Genomic DNA, 16,298 nt, shown 5'->3' with positions numbered 1-16,298 from the left:
TGCACAGGTTACATGGAGAACATCAACTACCATAATTTCTAGAAGGGGAATAATTTGAGGCAGTGCTTGAAGGACAAAAAACCTGTAATAAAATCTTTTCAGAAGGGTGGTTGAGTACAGCTGAGAAGGCCTCAGGTTCCAGTCCTGCCTTAATCTGCTGTGTGGCCTCATTCAGGGCACTGAGCCTGTGTGATTGTCTATCCATGTTGAGCTGCATAATTAATTTGAAAGGTATTCAGAAGTGACTATACTGGGTTCAAATAGTAACATCACAGTTTTTATTTTACTGGCTTCTAAAGAAAAGAAACACCTTTCAAAGTCCTTCTATTCAAAATTATTGGCAACTCTGCTGAGAGAGACGTCAAAGTGGGTTTCTCTTCTTTCTAGGAGTGCCAACGTTTTGCAAGTAACAAAGATGCATTTTGAGCCATTTGTATGTCTTTCTGCCCCAATCAATAATCAAAATGTGCTCTTCATAACATGCCCTTTGCCATCTGGCTTATTTTATTTTGGTTTATTATTTGGTTGCTGCTGTGTTGCCTTATGAGACATTGACATCAGGTTGATTTACTGTATGAAACGAAGTGGAGTGTAGCTGATTTGAGATAATAATAATGGAAGAAAACAAAGTTTTTTAAAAATACGTTATATAGAAAGCAGTTTGTAAAGGATTATATCAGTCATAAAGAGGCAAGAAAGATAGTTTCAGGTTTTGAAGTGTGCCTTGAGACAACTGGGTTATACTCTGAACTCTAACAAAGATACTTTCTTTGTGTGAGCTTAGAAAACTCACTTAAGCTTGCCCATGTCTCAATTCCCAGTCTTAATTAAAGCTGCTAAGAACAAGTTAAAAATGGAGATTCAAATCAGTTTTTTGATAAAAAGGTGTCTCGTGTGGTGTAATCATTTTGGTATATACTTATTATCATTTCTATAGGTGTTGAATACTGTAGAATAATAGTCACAATTAGGAAGATTAAGAAGTGAAAAGCACAGAAAGAGACGGTATAGATTTTCTTTGACTGCTTAACTGACTGTGGTATACTTGTGCCTCTAGAAGGTAGAAAATACATACATGGGAGGAACTTCAGCCACAATAATACTTATGCATTTTACTAAGAGTATCTGTGGAGAAAATAATAAATTTTAAAGATGTAGCAACATAAAAATACTTCAATCCACTTTTTCCTCCAGGAGCTTTCCAAATATGTTTATGTCAAAGTATCAGCTCTCACACTCTCTGCAAATGTTATTGTGACTGTATGGCTTGAATTGTTGTGGGAAGGCAACATGAACTCTTTCCGAGCTGGGACAGAAAACAACGTCCTTCGCCTCTTACAGGGAGTTGCGATCTGGAAAGCTCAGAGTGTTGTAGACAATGACACCCAAACCCACCCGCATCAGGTATTTCAAGCTAGAGAAAAGCACGGCATTTCATTGTCCCAGTAAAGGTGTTAGAAATTTTCATCTAAAGATTTGGTTATGCAGAGTTCTGGAGCTCCTGTTAGTTCAATAAATTTAGTGATCCTTCATCGTTAAATTGTGATACGTAATTGAAGTAGGAGCCCTAGTAATAACAAGAACAAAGCACGGAGGAAGGAATAGAGCATGTTTCTGGCACTGGTGTTATCGTGCAGGCTGTAATTTACTGCAAGTTCTGAGTCCCAAACCTCAATCTGTGCTGCATGCTTTTCTGATGAGTTCTGTTGGTGAGGGAGGACTTTACCGTATAGCTCCTGGATCCCTTTAATGTCATCCTGGGAAAGTCGAAAGTTCTTGGTGTAGGTGTAGATAGGGGCCATAAGAGCTCCTGGATCCTCAGAGTGCTCTAATCCCATGGCATGGCCAAATTCATGAGCAGCAACCAAGAAGAGACTGTACCCTAGATAACATAGCAGGATAGTATTAGCTGCTTGCATCTAAACAGAAGTGTATCATGCAGGTTATTCATAGTCTTATAATTTTATTTTCCTTGCTACTCATAAAAAATCTCCCAATAATGAATATCATAATTAGTATTTACAGCCTCCAATGCTGAATGTTGTACATGTTGCCAGAAATGGTATTTCATTAGAGAGATTCTAAAACCTCTCCTGTAGTTGATATTTGCTGCTGTCTCACATGCAAGTGACTTTGACCACAGTCTTAATACTTCTGTGAAAAAAGATAAGTGTAGGAAGTAAAATCAAACTACTTTTTTTTTAAGCACAGAATTAAATTTGCAATCTAGACCTCAAATTTTACTTTTCATCATGAAATGGCATGCAAGTGGTAAGCAGGTCTCTGTATCTGTAGTGTTGTACCAAATATTGTTAGGTTAAAAAGCTTTTATCATAGGATGACATTTTATCAATTATGCCCAAACAGTGTCTGAAATTTGATGGTTACTTTCCTCCTAAAAGAAAAATCTGAATCTACCATTTGTTTGTAAATGTGTAAAAAGTCTTTTGCTGTATTTAATTTTACCCATGTTACGAATAAAGACAAAGATTAACAAAACTAATTAACCATACAAACTTTATCTTGTCTCTTATTTTTTTAAATATAGATTTTTATCTTTAGCAATATCAGTCACAAATTTACTAATTTTTTTTACATTTAGCATTTGTTCCTAATTTGGCCAATATCAGAATGTAGTTATTACATACAAGTGAAATACTATAGTGCTTGTGGCTTTTAGCCTTGGAAGGAAAAACTGGTGCTGAGAAAAACACTTATTTATTTAATGTTTTTGGGGTCTATGTTTTGGAAGTATACTTCATCCATATAATTTTAGAAAATCTGCGTGAGGCAGATGAGCTCTGAGACTTGACACTTAAACAGTAGTCTCACATTTAAATGTAGAGGTTTTGCTCAGATTTCGGGGTGGAGAGAAGTAGTGTACCCTGACAGTAGTGATGAGAATGACGTCATCGTAGGTGTGATGTCATTGGTGGGGTCCATATGCTGTTACCATTTTATTGCTCTGACAAACTGCGTTACCTTGATCTGGACAAAAGCCCCACTTGCGGTCGTCATCATAGCTACTGGTAGAAGCACACCACAGCTTGCCGTCGTTGCGACCCGCACTCGTACAGGACTCATATTTATTCCCAAGGAAGATGAAGGGGAATACACAAGGGGCTCCCTCTGAATTTCCACCAACTGTTGACATGGCTATGGAAAATGCCAGAAAAATACAGTGACAGTGAGGAGGGAATCCCTTTTGTGAGATTAAGCTGATGCATCTTCTGCTAAACTACACTGTAAAAGAAAGTGGAAAATCTGTGGTCCTGTTAAGAACATATGGACTGACATTAAAAGTAATATCTGAAAAGAAAGTTGTCTGACACAGAAAATGAAAAAAAATAGGCATTGCCATTGCAATGAACTCGCCAATAGTTTTGGTCGGAATAAGAATGAGCCCTGGACTGGTGATCGCAGCTCTGAGGAAGCAGCAGTTACAGTTTTGCGGAAGGTGCTCGCATAGCAAGTATCTTTTGGTGGTCTTTCCTGGTGATGTTTTAAAGAGTGTCTCAAATAGGTTGAAGGTAGGTTTAGTGTTCAGAAAGGTTTAAGGGCTATTGAATATCCACCTGGTCAGTAGGTGTCCCACCGACACATAAGCTTTGAAGTAAAAAAACCCAAAAGGTCCAGAAGAGGAGTCATATCAAGGAGGACTTGTTTTGTACTGAGAGCAGGGTACAGTTTAAAAGCATTTAGTTGTAGATATTTCCAAAGAAAAGGATATCAAATGTGGAGGATTTTTTTTACCCTTTTTTTGTTTTTTTTACCAATACTTTTGCAAAAACTTGTACGTTTTTCTGCTAAGTGTGTTCTCATCTGTGTAGTACATGGCAGTAATAGATAAGAAATAACATTTGTATATACATGTACAAGTATTTTCGGGGGGAAGATGCTTTAGCTAAATTTAAAATTACAGTTTACAATGGGTATCATAAACAGAATAGGAAAAGAATATAAAACTCATTTAAATTAATTTACACTGCTACCTAGCAATTACAGTTCTTTTCAAATTACGGTCTGTCTTCTGGGAAGGTACAAGTGAGCAACACAGAGGCAAAGCTGGTTGTGTCCCTAATTATTTATTATTTTTTTTTCTCATTCATTATTATTAGTTAATAAGCGAGAAATTAATTAAAAAAACCCCAAACCCATAGCTGTGTCAAGTAAAAAACTTTTAACCTGGAAAAAAACTTAAATAGGCGTATTTCTTGGTTCCAGTGATAGAGACTGTGGAAATATTGATTCTAGATATATTGGTTCTTTTGTTGAACTGTTCTTTAGATTTTTCTTTTCCTAACTGTGTAGCAAGTTAAAACGAATCTGATCCTTTCTTTTATTTTTTTTTTTAAAGTTCTGTAAGGTAAAGTTGAAGGGTTACGCCTGGTTATCAAAAGAAACAGGAAGCCAAATACCAATACATTAACTGGTGAGGCCACTTTCAAAAGACTCAAAATCCAGGATGGATGTACGTTCGAATGTAGCTTCAGGTGCTACAGGTGGAGTGTCGCTTCCCCTTGGCTCTGTTAAAAGCCTGAGATTTTAGAACTGCCATAGCTCTACTTACACAATCTAAGTACTTAAGGGACTCTGGTCTCTATCCTAAAATTCTACACCTGCCAAGCTATACAAGGCTATAAATTAATCTTTGTTCCTCTATGTAATAAAACTTGTTAAAAAGTATAAAAAATTGGGAAGAAAGAAGAAATCTATTTTCCTGGCGAAACCATATCACTTCTTTTGAATTGCTGAAAAGATCTATTAGCTCAAGCTTAACATACTAACAGGATTTTGTTTTCCAAGTGTAAATGGTAAGTATTAAGCTAAAATATTATGCATGGTTTCTTCTGCCACATGAGACTTCTCTTCCAAGGCCATTAACAAATGGTAATCTACTCATAAATATCCTGCAGTGGTAGGCGTTTAGTGCTATGGTTCAATGACATTTGTGTATCCCTCATAAACTTTGTGTGCTATGGCATACCGTATCATTTACAAAGGTTGCTCCTGTCCTAGTTACTTCCTTGGGCACCTATGCTGAAATTGTGCCTAACTCATCAACTTTTGTGTGCTCTGGTGAAGGTGTAAAAAAAAAAAATCCAATGACAAATTAGACTGTGTTATGCAAGCAACATTCCTCATACCAGTCTCCGGACAGAATCCATATTTCTTATCTCGATCATAGTCTTCAGTGGTTCCACACCATCGGTATCCATCTGTCCTGCCTTCTGTTGTGCACTGGTCGTAGGACTGGCCTTGAAATTTAAAGGGAAATTTGCATGGCTGCCCGTCACCATTGCCGCCCATTGTAAAAAGTGCTGTAGGGAGAACGAAAGAGAAAAATGTCAGCATGTGACATTCAATATCAACAAGGAATCACAATGTGCCAACAGCAATGTGTGAAGGTCCTGACAGAGATCAGACAGCCATCGCGCATGGTTCAGTTCACGCTTAGAACCTCTATTTTACACCAAGAATGAAGTGCCTTGGCAAGACAGAAAAGGGAAGTTACATTCTCACGAGTGAATAGAAAAGAATGAGTGATTGATCTTTAGAAATGAACTGCGAGTGAAGAAAATTCTACCAAGCTGTTTGAATGTGGTTTGCATTGTGTGTATCCTTTATGGCCCGTCTCATCACATGGAATTAACATCCCTTCTGGACAACACCACTTAGAAAAAGGATTCTGAGAAAGTCACTCATGTTCCTTAGTGCTCTGCTGATTCATTTACCTTGGATCAAAAGTGTCAGCTAGAATGGCAAGCTTCGTACAGAGCCACAGACAAATCGGATCAGTTTTTCCTGATGGCCACCTGTGTACATTTTCAGGTTCTTTAAGGGGATGACATACACTAGCGTTCAAGTCAGATAATAACCTGTAGACTTTTCCTCTAGGCTTTGCTTCTCATTTCGAAGAATCCCCACAGCTGGGCTCAGGCACGCAATAGATAAGCAAGAGGGGACAAATATGACTCCTCCGACAAAGCTGAACACCGGAGGCTTTGTTAATGTTCCTGAAGGTAGTGTATTGGTCTTCTAGGGGGTATTTATTGGCCATCTACATACGCAAACAAGGCCTCAGAGCTCAACCCTGAGAACCAGAAATCTCCCTCATGGATGGAGTACAGATTTAACTGAGTCAAGAGTTCTGGGACGTGGTTTAAGATTTTAGTAAACCTTCTGGAATGTCTAGAGGAAGACAGATAAAATCTCTCATGCTGATATTAAAAAAACGTATGTCCAAATTTACATGAAAATGCAGGGACTTGGAGCATCTAACGTCTTGTGAATCTGCTCTGTCTTATCTTGGCTGCTCTGTATCCCTGGGAATCCTTAATGGTAGGAGAGTGTCTGAGTGCCATGTGCTAGTGAGAGGAAACCATGAGGGCAACAAACTGGGCCGGGCCTTGCACTGAACAGACAAAAATCCTTCATGCAGCCATGCACTAATTCCCCTTGAGATTTAAGAACAGCACCTCAGAATGAAACACATCTGTTTGAATTCCCCATGTCAAGTGTGCATGATGTGGCATTTTGTAAGGCAAGGGGACACCTTTCTGCCTCTCCTACCCCCAGTTTAAAGCTACAGCTAAAACCCCAGTGTGTATGTGGGAAGGTGGCAGGTTATTACTGACTTTGCTGTTGTCATTTTTGATGACCAAAAAGCCATAATAATGTCTTTGTGTAGGGTTTGAGGGGCTTTGCTTTTGCTTAATCTGATACATTGATGGAAAGAGACATTGTTTATGAGTGTGCTTCACCTTTAAGAATAGTAATGAATAAAAATGCTAGACCTTTTCTGGCCGAAGAGAGACAGGGAAGGACTCTAATGATGGGATATTGTGACACAGATGATTCATTTTGCCTTTTCCACTTAAATCTGTAATTGGCCACAGTATCAGGGGCAGGAACCAGTAAATTACTGAAATAGATCCCAGTCTCACTAAGGAGAGGACTGCTCTGCAAAGCTTTGCAGTCCGGGCTCACATGGACCAGTTTGCTGAACTTCTGTTCTGGCCAAGCTCTCATCTGTATCCTTCTGCATCACGGGCATGGAAGCAGCCACGCAGAGGTCCTGTCTCTAGGCAAAAGATAACATACGCTGCCTCCCTAAGAGAGCAAGCTGCAAATGTTTGCATTTTGTCTTGCCTACTGAAGTGTTAGGAATCGTGCATTAACTAGGACTGTGACTATCGTGATTGTAGAAAGACTTTTTAACAAAGAAATGATAGGATTGGAAGGCAAAATTAAACTGAATTGTTTAGATGACTCATTTACCACATGAGCTCCTTCCAGCTTTAGATCTGGCAAACTCTGTATTTTAATAGCCATTTTTTATTGGTTTAAATGTAGTTAAGTTGCAAAAACCTTGTGGAAAGTCAGTCTCTTACTGCTTTGTGTGGAGTCTTTCTGAGTCACAGTCAAAATGCAGTTTCTCATCATGTGATGGTAACAATGGTTTTAAGTTTTCAAATCCTGCCCCCTGCCTTAACTAGAAAATTATTTGCTTTAGTGTAAATGAAAGCTAAAGACAGAGACCAGGTCAGTATTCCCCAAAACAAAACAAAAGCTTTATTTACTTGTCAGGGGACCTTAAAGGGCCTGACTCTTTTTCTGCATCACGCTAAGCTCAGCAATTTAAAAATCGGTGAAGATATGCTGATGTGAGAGCAGATTCAGGCTGGACATTACTAATCTGTGAGTTGCACTGCACTGCACCGTTAGCTTTTCCCAGAAAAATCAGCCAGTTGTGATGTACAGAAACCTCAGGCTGGAAAACTGCTAAACACCCTGTGGCACAGCTCCAAGGTGGAAGTAGCTGCAGCTTGCTGAAGGTTCTCCCTGGGAGAGCAGTCAAGCAGCAGCCTACAAGAACTGTGACCACTGGGGGGGAGATACAGGCAGAGTACAGGTCTCAGTAACATTAGATACTGGAGGACCAAAGTTAGGAGCTTAAACTCCTTGTAGTATCCGTGGGGTTGGGTAAAGAGAGAGATTCAAGATCCCTTGATCCCATATGGCAAAGGAGAGGTTCAGCACACCTGTGTAAGATTTAAGTAATAGGCAGATAACTTTCTGCTTTCCCTTCTTCTGCTTTGACAAGTGATAGTTGAATCTACAAAATTAAGATCTGGGATGAACTTTAGAAGAGTCTGATGCAACAGCATAGCTTTAAAAATGTTTCCAAATATGCAGGGTGGCTCTATAACAAGAAGAATTGAAACTAGCTTCAGTGAATTAAATAGGAGAGAAACAAACACTGGCAACTAGGAAGGTTGCCCCCCAACACAGAGTCTATGATGTAAATCCTTGCCTATCTGAATTTATTAGCTGGGGTTTAGCATATGGGGTCTTGGAATAATAAGTGAACAATGCCACTCTGAATTTAATAAGAAACATCTGTGTATAACTGTTCGAGGATCTTGCGAAACAAATACATCAGAAACAAAAGGCTGAAACCCTTCCCTTCTGTTTCAGAACCTTGACACGAGCATTTCCAGGAGCATCAACTTCCAGAACAAACTCTCCCGGAGAGAGCTTCACTGCTTAAGTTTTCAGTCTTGTATGAATTTCAGTTTTATAAAGGTATTAGTCAGGGTATGTGAATCTTGGTTTGTTCTATAATTTGGGCTTCATTCTGACTATATCTGAGCATTTAAAGTATTTCAAAGAAATAAGCCCAATTTTGCTCTTTTTTGGCCAGAAGAATTAACCTGAGGGAGAGGAGATTTGGGGAAAGGTGGGGGATGAAAGAGATGGCAAAGTTTTAGGAAATAATAATCGGGGGTGGGGGTGTATGTGCATGTACATGCTTATAATCTACTGAAGTAAATGTTAGGCTAAAGAAGCTAGTTCTGAAAGTCATGTAACTATTGTTAATTTATTTAATTTATTTTTTTTTTATGAACTGAAGTGTGTTAAAAGTTCACAGTCCTGTGTGTTCATCCCCTACAGTTGTATAAATAGCTGTCATCATGGTAGATGCCAGCTCTGGATGTGATCTATCACAGGCAAATAGGGTTCTGGAAGTTAAAGAATACTTTTTTACCACATTAGGTCTAGAAGACTGGTATGTTCTAAAACAGGTTATCTTTGTAAACCACTAGCATCCTGATGCAGAAAATGTGTAACCTTATATTGGAAAATGTATGGTCTTGCAAATGAACTTGAGAAATCCCCAAAATTTATCAAGCAGGAATCCATTTAGTGTTTGGCTACAAGAGGATACCAGAGAAGTTTTGAAGACAAGGTATCTGAACTTTTTCTACATGCACATATCTATGATCTTTCAAAAAATTACATGTATTAAACTGACACATACATATTAATACATATACTGGCTTTTTTACAGTACTTGTAGAGGCTTGCCTGGGACATACCGGGCTGTTCTTGTGCATTCCTGGCCTGGCAAAACCCTGGCCATGTCTTGTTTTGTTAGCTTTGCATCTTAAGCATCACTAATTTTCTTTCAGCATTCTGCATTCTATTCTCTTGTACTGACTGCGTGCGGCCATAGTATTATAAATAAATTTAGTACTGTTCCAAGCAGGATTAGCATGAGTTGACAAAAGCTCCATTGTTTTATTTCATTTTCTTTCATAACTCTCTTATTATTTGTTACGACACAGCAGTAGCAGGCAGGAGTTTTAGTGATCCCATGGATCCATTGCTCAGGATGTAAGGTAGCAAGAGTGATGAAACACTCCCTGCTGCCAAAAGCTCATAGCAGCTGGTTATCTGCAAAGGGGAAAAAAGTGAATGTGGGGAGCTGCAGTACTGGGAATACCTGTGAATATAGGTGCCAGCACTGGAGCTGGCAAACAGGAGATGGAACAAGTGGCTAAAAGCCCTTACCTTCTCTACTCTTCTCACTGCTGATAAATTAGCATAGTAGGCTACAGCCAATTATACTCAATTTCTTCTCTAAAAGTTTCCTGCTGTGTGATACACAGGACAGCAAATTAACATTCATACAATAATATATTGTCTGAGATCTTATATCCAATGGACTCACCAAGATTTGCAAGCCTATAAACACATGTTCCTGATGCCTAACAGCAAACGTATTGTCATAATTCCATTTGAAAGATAATAATCATATGGTGTATATTTCTTTAAAGTTATGGCTATATTAAAGTATTATACACATTGTCTAATCTGTAAATAAGTGTTGCCAAATATATAAATTGCTTGTGAAACAGAGGATTCTGTTCATATTCCAAAAAGTTAGAAATTAAGCATGATCTTAGCTTTCCTAGACCCTCTAGCAGTTTTATACAGATACTGAGTTACGATTTCTGACATACAGTCTCATTCCTGTATCTAAAGTGAGCTGTTGGCACTGCTTTGTAAGTAAGAGCCCTAAGACCTTCATTAAAAATAAAAAACTATATTCTAAAAATGCAAGTGCTCTCCTGGCTAGCAATTTGCAATGTATCAACATACAAATAACTTTGTACCAGCTTAGATACTCACTTGCAACTCAATCGTTTTTCTTTTGAAAAATGGTGTGAGGTCATTTAAAGGGTGATTTTTGACAATAAGTGTCCTGTTGCACTAAAAGGGCTCCTAGAGTCAGAGGATCTGGGCCACCAGTTGGTGAAGTTGGTATGCAGAGTTATAGACGTTTGGCTTAATGGGTTTCATCCTTAACTGCTAGTTTTTGTCAGTTACTGCTCTGGAAGGAGGTGCAATCTCAATTGTTTGTGGAATGGCCTGCAATTTAGGGAGATATTGCTGTCATTTTGTGTGCTCCATCTCCAAATTTGTCCCTATCTGTACTCTAAAAGGAGGTTGTCTTTCCTGGCTTATGAAACTCAATTTGTAGTTCATTGATGTATATATGGGGCTGACATTGCTTTGGGCATATCTTCAGTATGTCCTCGTTTTTAGAGAAAGGCCTTGCCTGGGTTATCATCAGCTACAGACTCCTACACCAAGGGAACCTTTAGGGAGTTTTGTCTGCTTAGATACCGAGGAGATACTCGAGAGCAGTAAATCTAAATCTGCCAGAAAGGAAGTGGAAAAAGTATGAGAAATAGTGGATGAGCAAATAAGTAGGGAACAGCCTACCAGGAAAAAAAACCAGTAGAAACAATGATCTACTTACACTCATGGGGACAAAATCCATATTTGCCATCTGCATCAAAGTCTTTGGTTGTGGAACACCAGAGGAATCCATCGCTGCGTCCAGCATCTGTGCAACTGGTGTATTCCTTGCCATTGAACCAGAAGGGAAATTTGCAGTATTCACCATCTGCGTTTCCGTACTTCACTCTAACCACTGTAAAGAGAACAAATGCAGTGGTGAAATTAGTCACCAACTGATATAAAAAAAAATACAGTTTCTGGACATCTTTTCTTGAGGGATACTGGTATAGAAATGCAGGCTGAATTTCCACTTTGAAATTCAATATGCTGCTGGTCTCTCCATTGGCAAGATGTTCATAGCTGAAATAATAACTGGTAATTTTGAAAGAATTACATGGATATTACTCATGGCAAAGTGTTAGAATGAACAGTCTTAAAATCCGCCCAGAAAAATATATATGTTGTTGTTACTATGGCAAGGCAAACTTATAAACATGCTGTTAATACATTTAGTAATTTAATTTCTTTGGTAATATGGTCTAAAATGTTCAGTATAGTTTGAAAGGTTCCAGGCAGCAGCTGAGCATGAGCTGAACATGCCTTGTGCCTCATAAACCACTTTGGCATTTCCAATGTGACTTGAATGAGATCTGCTGCAGCACTGGGGGACAGGGTGGTAACACAGGCACACCCAGGTCCTGGGCTTTATTTCAGTTTGTCACGTGTAGCCTTATGACTGCAGAAGTGGTGCTGTAATACACGTTAATGTATAGGTAATTCACTTATCCATAGCATTTCTTTTAATGGCAATAACTAACTGGATGCTTGTGCAGTATTTCCACTAACAGGGAAAACAGGTTCCTCTGGTTCGTTGTTAGTCTGAGGCAGGGCCCTAGCCCAGCTAGCACAGCTACCAGTCAGTGCTTCTGCTGAAGTTAAAAGAAAGCCAAACAGAAGGCAGTTGACCATTCTGGTATTGAAGTTTAATTATTTTTTTCAGTGGGAGGACAGCTGAGAAAAGTAGAATTTGAAATGAAAGGCAAACATGAGTTTGCATTCTTATTCCAAGTTTTTTGAATTATTTTACAATAGAAGAATTGCAATTAGTACTATATGATTATGGCAATGATCAAGCCAAAAAAAGAGGTTCCAAACTACTTGGTCTTGTTTGTCTAGTGCATGTGATGTATCTGGACTTCAGTTGTTTTTTTTCTGAAGGGCATGGCAGCTTGCCTGTTAAAGATTCTTGGAGGTGTTCTTAATCCAGTGTTTGATGTCAATTTTGTTTCAGTCAACAGCATGAGGGATTTATATTCCATTTGTTTTTGACAGATACCACAAGTATATAAAAACTTAATCAGGTGGGTGGTTCAATTTTTAACAACTGGAGCCACAGCTTAAGGAATCTTAAAAAGGGTATGTCAGCAGAAAAACAACGATCAGTCTGCCTCTTACAAATGGACTTGAAGATGTTTTAGTTTGAGCCTGAGTCCCTGAAAACTGAAACATTCAAAATTGTAGTTGTGGCTTTTTACTTTTCCCACAATTCATGAAGGTGTGCAGCATCAGGCCTGTTACTAATTCAGTTTTTCAAGGGGCAACAGTACAGGAAGAGAAAGGGAAATCCTAGATAACATTTTTTTAGGAATCATATAAACAGGTCGTAGATACCAATTTAAATTGTGTTAATTAATTTTCATCCCCTAACATTTCTTGACATGTCAATGAAGACATTCAGTGCAGTGCCTGAAACAGCATAAAAAAACCCATAGCAGCCAGCAGGCCATATGTTCTAAACCATTAAAAAGTCTGGTACCTTGCCCTTCTCCAAGAGTCCACAGTTCATCATCATCAAAGTGGGAGTCTCCTCCAATTCCTGGCCCCGGTGCAAAGGCATGAGCCAGGAGACCGTCTTTGCCGTCAAATGGATAGCCATCACCATGTTCTGCAGGCAGCAGAAAAAAAAAGAGCAGTTTCGAATGACCTCAGCTCTGTCAGAGTCTGTACATGGATTATGATTATCATGTGTACTTTCCCACCCAAGACAGCAGCAGAATACTTGAGTGACTTTATTGGTATGGGTTTTTCTGGCAAGACTGAACCAGAAGAGAAGCAGCCAGTTCTTACAAAGAATATGAAGTGTCAGTACTGCAGTTGTCACAGCATGTTAATTTATATCTCGTAAGTATTGTGGACAGAAATCAAAGATAGTGAAGAACAGTGAAATATTGTACATTGAATGTATGACTGCATACACATTGCTGTTTCTCAATGGAGACTGGGAGGGAGCTGTAAAACGGACATTGCAGATGAGGGGTATTTTCAGATAATTCCTATCAGTCTCCAGCACAGAGATTGGAAAGTAAAGGCAGATTTCTTTTTGCAGGCTACTCTTTTTCTGCAGCACCTCAGACTACTGTGCTCTTTCCTTTGTGCAGGGTGCTAACTACTTCAAGCAGGAAAGCTGAGTGTCCCAGCAGTGGGCCTCCAGAAAGCCAGCTCTTACTCAGTGCTCTTGATTCCTGTGAATGAGCCTATTCCTCCTCCACATCAACTATTCTGAGACTCGGGCAGCTCACAGGGCAGCAGCAGGTTAAGTAGCTCTCCTGTTATTACACTGTAGGCTTTTCTTGGAAGTACACCACGTGTGGGCAAGGCAGGCTGGCAAGGGCATAACCCTGGTATTCATAGCTTTCCCACCACACTGACCTGTGCATCAAAGCTGGCTGCCAGCATCTCCAGTTGCATCATTTCAGGCCTTTCGGTCTGATGTCTTGCCATTTAACAGAAGCCCTAAATACACAGGCCTGATTCTCTACTCTGTTACACTGATTCCGTGCCGGTGTCACTCTCTTAATGCTAGTTCAGTTCACTCATTTCAGTAGACTAGTGTGTCAGTTCTCAAGGAGAAGGTTTTGACATGTATTAGGTGCTTTATCCCCATTTATTTCAAAGCACATCCTTTGCTTAAGAGAAAGCTTAAAAACTAAAAAAAAATCGTGCATGTCCCAGCTCCTGTGAATGTGACATGAAGTGATAAGCATGAATGAATGTGGAAGAAGATCTCGTCCCACTGTTTCTGAGCTGACTATAACCAGCAAGGACTAAAACCAGCAGAAACACTTCTGCTTTTGTAAGACTTCTTTTTTGCAAACCAAGCCAGCCTGGATGAGGATCTGGAGTTTTGAGTTCTGTACAGAATCTCTCAAGCTTTTGAGGTCAACTCATCAGTAGCTAAAGCAAAGAAAACCAGCTTGAAATGGAGGCTTTTACAAAGAGCTCAGTTATTCTTTGAACTGCTCACTTGATTTCCAAAGTCTACCTCCCAAGTGATTGGCTGCACAGTATCTTCATTAGTATTAAAAATTCTGTGACTGTCTGTAAGAAGTTAAAATGCCCCAGGTTTACACTGAAAAGCTATAAACGTTCTTTCAGGGGAAGCCAAAATTAATTGAAAAGGCATGTACAACAAAAATTAATCAGGACACCCATCATCAGCTGGACTCAAACCAGAACTCCGCTTACCATCCGTATTTTTAAATTCCTCAAGACACCGAAGAATGCATTGGAAGCCTGCATTCTGCTATGCAAAAGAACTGAGACCAGCTATAGAGTGAAAATTGAAAGCCATAGGTCCATTTTTAAGCTCCAAGATGTTAGGACCTCCACCACTGTCACTGGAAAACTGATTACAGAGCTATAAATAAACAGTGCAATGACATTCCATTCTCTTCTGTGGCAGGAAGCCAGCTCACATCATCTAAAGGTCTATACCAATATTTCCCAGTTCTATTTCTGATTTGTAAACCTAAATATAATATGTTGCCTCTAGCAATTGTCTTTTGAGAAGATAAATATGGTATAAGAATATTTTATAAATACTTCTCTCTCTCTCTCTCGTATAAGAAAGAAAAAAAAACATCTTAGTGAAATTAGATCTTAGCCTGTATAAGCCAAGTGCAAACTAGGACAAGGTTTGCCAGAAAGGCTCACGTGTACTATTTATTGAGGGAAGATCATTCCAATACTAAGGATTAATGAAAGGAACTAAACCAAAAACATATGTAAAAATAGAAAGATATACCCCATCGGCCAAAATTAATCATAATGTCTGCTTCTCCATCGTTTATTCGGTTAAATCTCAGTGGCGTGACATCACTCCAGACTTGAAAGGCTCGAGCAAAGGCATCATCTACCGTCTCAGGATCCAAATCCGGGGTATAGCCTATAATCCTTGGAGGTAAAAGCAAGAGTTAAATAACACATAACCCCCCTCCCAGTTTTTGTTGTTTACTGATCAAAACACTGAGTAGACTCAGTAGTGAAACCAGTTAAGAGGTAACATGGCTGCACATGAGGTCTAAACACTTTTCTTCCATTCAGAGATGTGTTTAGATGCGGTACTTACTATTTATTTTCCTTCGGAATTGACACAGCAGTATGAAAAAAAACTATATAGCCAGAGGCTGTAAGGCCTGCGTGGCAGTGGGCCTTGCACAAAACTGAGGTGCTAGCAAGTCATACTGACATTTAAAACGTGAACACATCTTGATACATAAAAATTATTTGCCAGAAAAAGAGCCCAGTATTGTTGCAGTATTGAAGGAATGTTAGTCCTTCACCAGTGTACCGGTTACATTGGCGATAGGATATGTGGGGAAATAGGAGGTAAAAGCATGTGGGATGGAGCCATAGGCCTGGCATGGGAAAGGCACAAACTCTTTAGTGCATTGCTTTTTTCATAGATTTTAATTGGACTTCTTAGTGCCATACATTATAGCCAGACAACCTCCACGTGAAGATGGGTTTCCAATTCTTTGCTGCTGGGGCTGTGCATAGTGAGGGAAACCACTTTGTGCCTGAGGAGAATGAGGACAAATCAGAGAAAGCACATCAGCAAATGGGGGCTACGAGAGCTGCTATGGGTTTTTTCAGTGTTTATTAGGCTAGTTGCAGCATGAGGGATGCTTTGAGTCATAACTTGTGAGGAAACAGCAGACCAAGTCAAGCAGCTAAGATAAATCTGTTTGTTCTCATTGATACTAGTTTGTTCCTGGACCACCTAAGGTAATCGGATTTTTTTTATTATTGACTTCAATGAGAGCCATGTTAGTCCCTAACTCTTCAGAGTAAGAGTAAGAACTTAAAACACGCCAAACCTATTGCAATAGGCTTGCTTTAAATCATGTCTGTATATAACTGAA

The 16,298-nt window shown here is 39.2% G+C and overlaps 1 protein-coding gene and 1 long non-coding RNA gene across 8 annotated transcripts in view; one reads left to right on the top strand and one right to left on the bottom strand.

Moving 5' to 3' along the window:
* LOC129785618 (uncharacterized) overlaps positions 1-16,298 on the top strand; it is a 786,935-nt gene that overhangs the window by 216,954 nt on the left and 553,683 nt on the right. The window lies entirely within an intron of this gene.
* Positions 1-16,298, bottom strand: part of MMP2 (matrix metallopeptidase 2) — a 35,605-nt gene that overhangs the window by 14,053 nt on the left and 5,254 nt on the right. Inside the window, exons 3-8 of the mRNA XM_005238887.3 lie at positions 15,179-15,327; positions 12,911-13,039; positions 11,114-11,287; positions 5,148-5,321; positions 2,983-3,156; positions 1,727-1,882 (exon numbers count right to left, since the gene is read on the bottom strand). Coding sequence (XP_005238944.1) covers positions 1,727-1,882; positions 2,983-3,156; positions 5,148-5,321; positions 11,114-11,287; positions 12,911-13,039; positions 15,179-15,327 — 956 coding nt within the window. The remainder of the gene's footprint in view (positions 1-1,726; positions 1,883-2,982; positions 3,157-5,147; positions 5,322-11,113; positions 11,288-12,910; positions 13,040-15,178; positions 15,328-16,298) is intronic.

This window comes from Falco peregrinus, chromosome 14, assembly GCF_023634155.1.
Source record: "Falco peregrinus isolate bFalPer1 chromosome 14, bFalPer1.pri, whole genome shotgun sequence".
Taxonomy (NCBI): Eukaryota; Metazoa; Chordata; class Aves; order Falconiformes; family Falconidae; genus Falco; species Falco peregrinus.
This window is presented reverse-complemented; position numbering and strand designations above follow the sequence as displayed.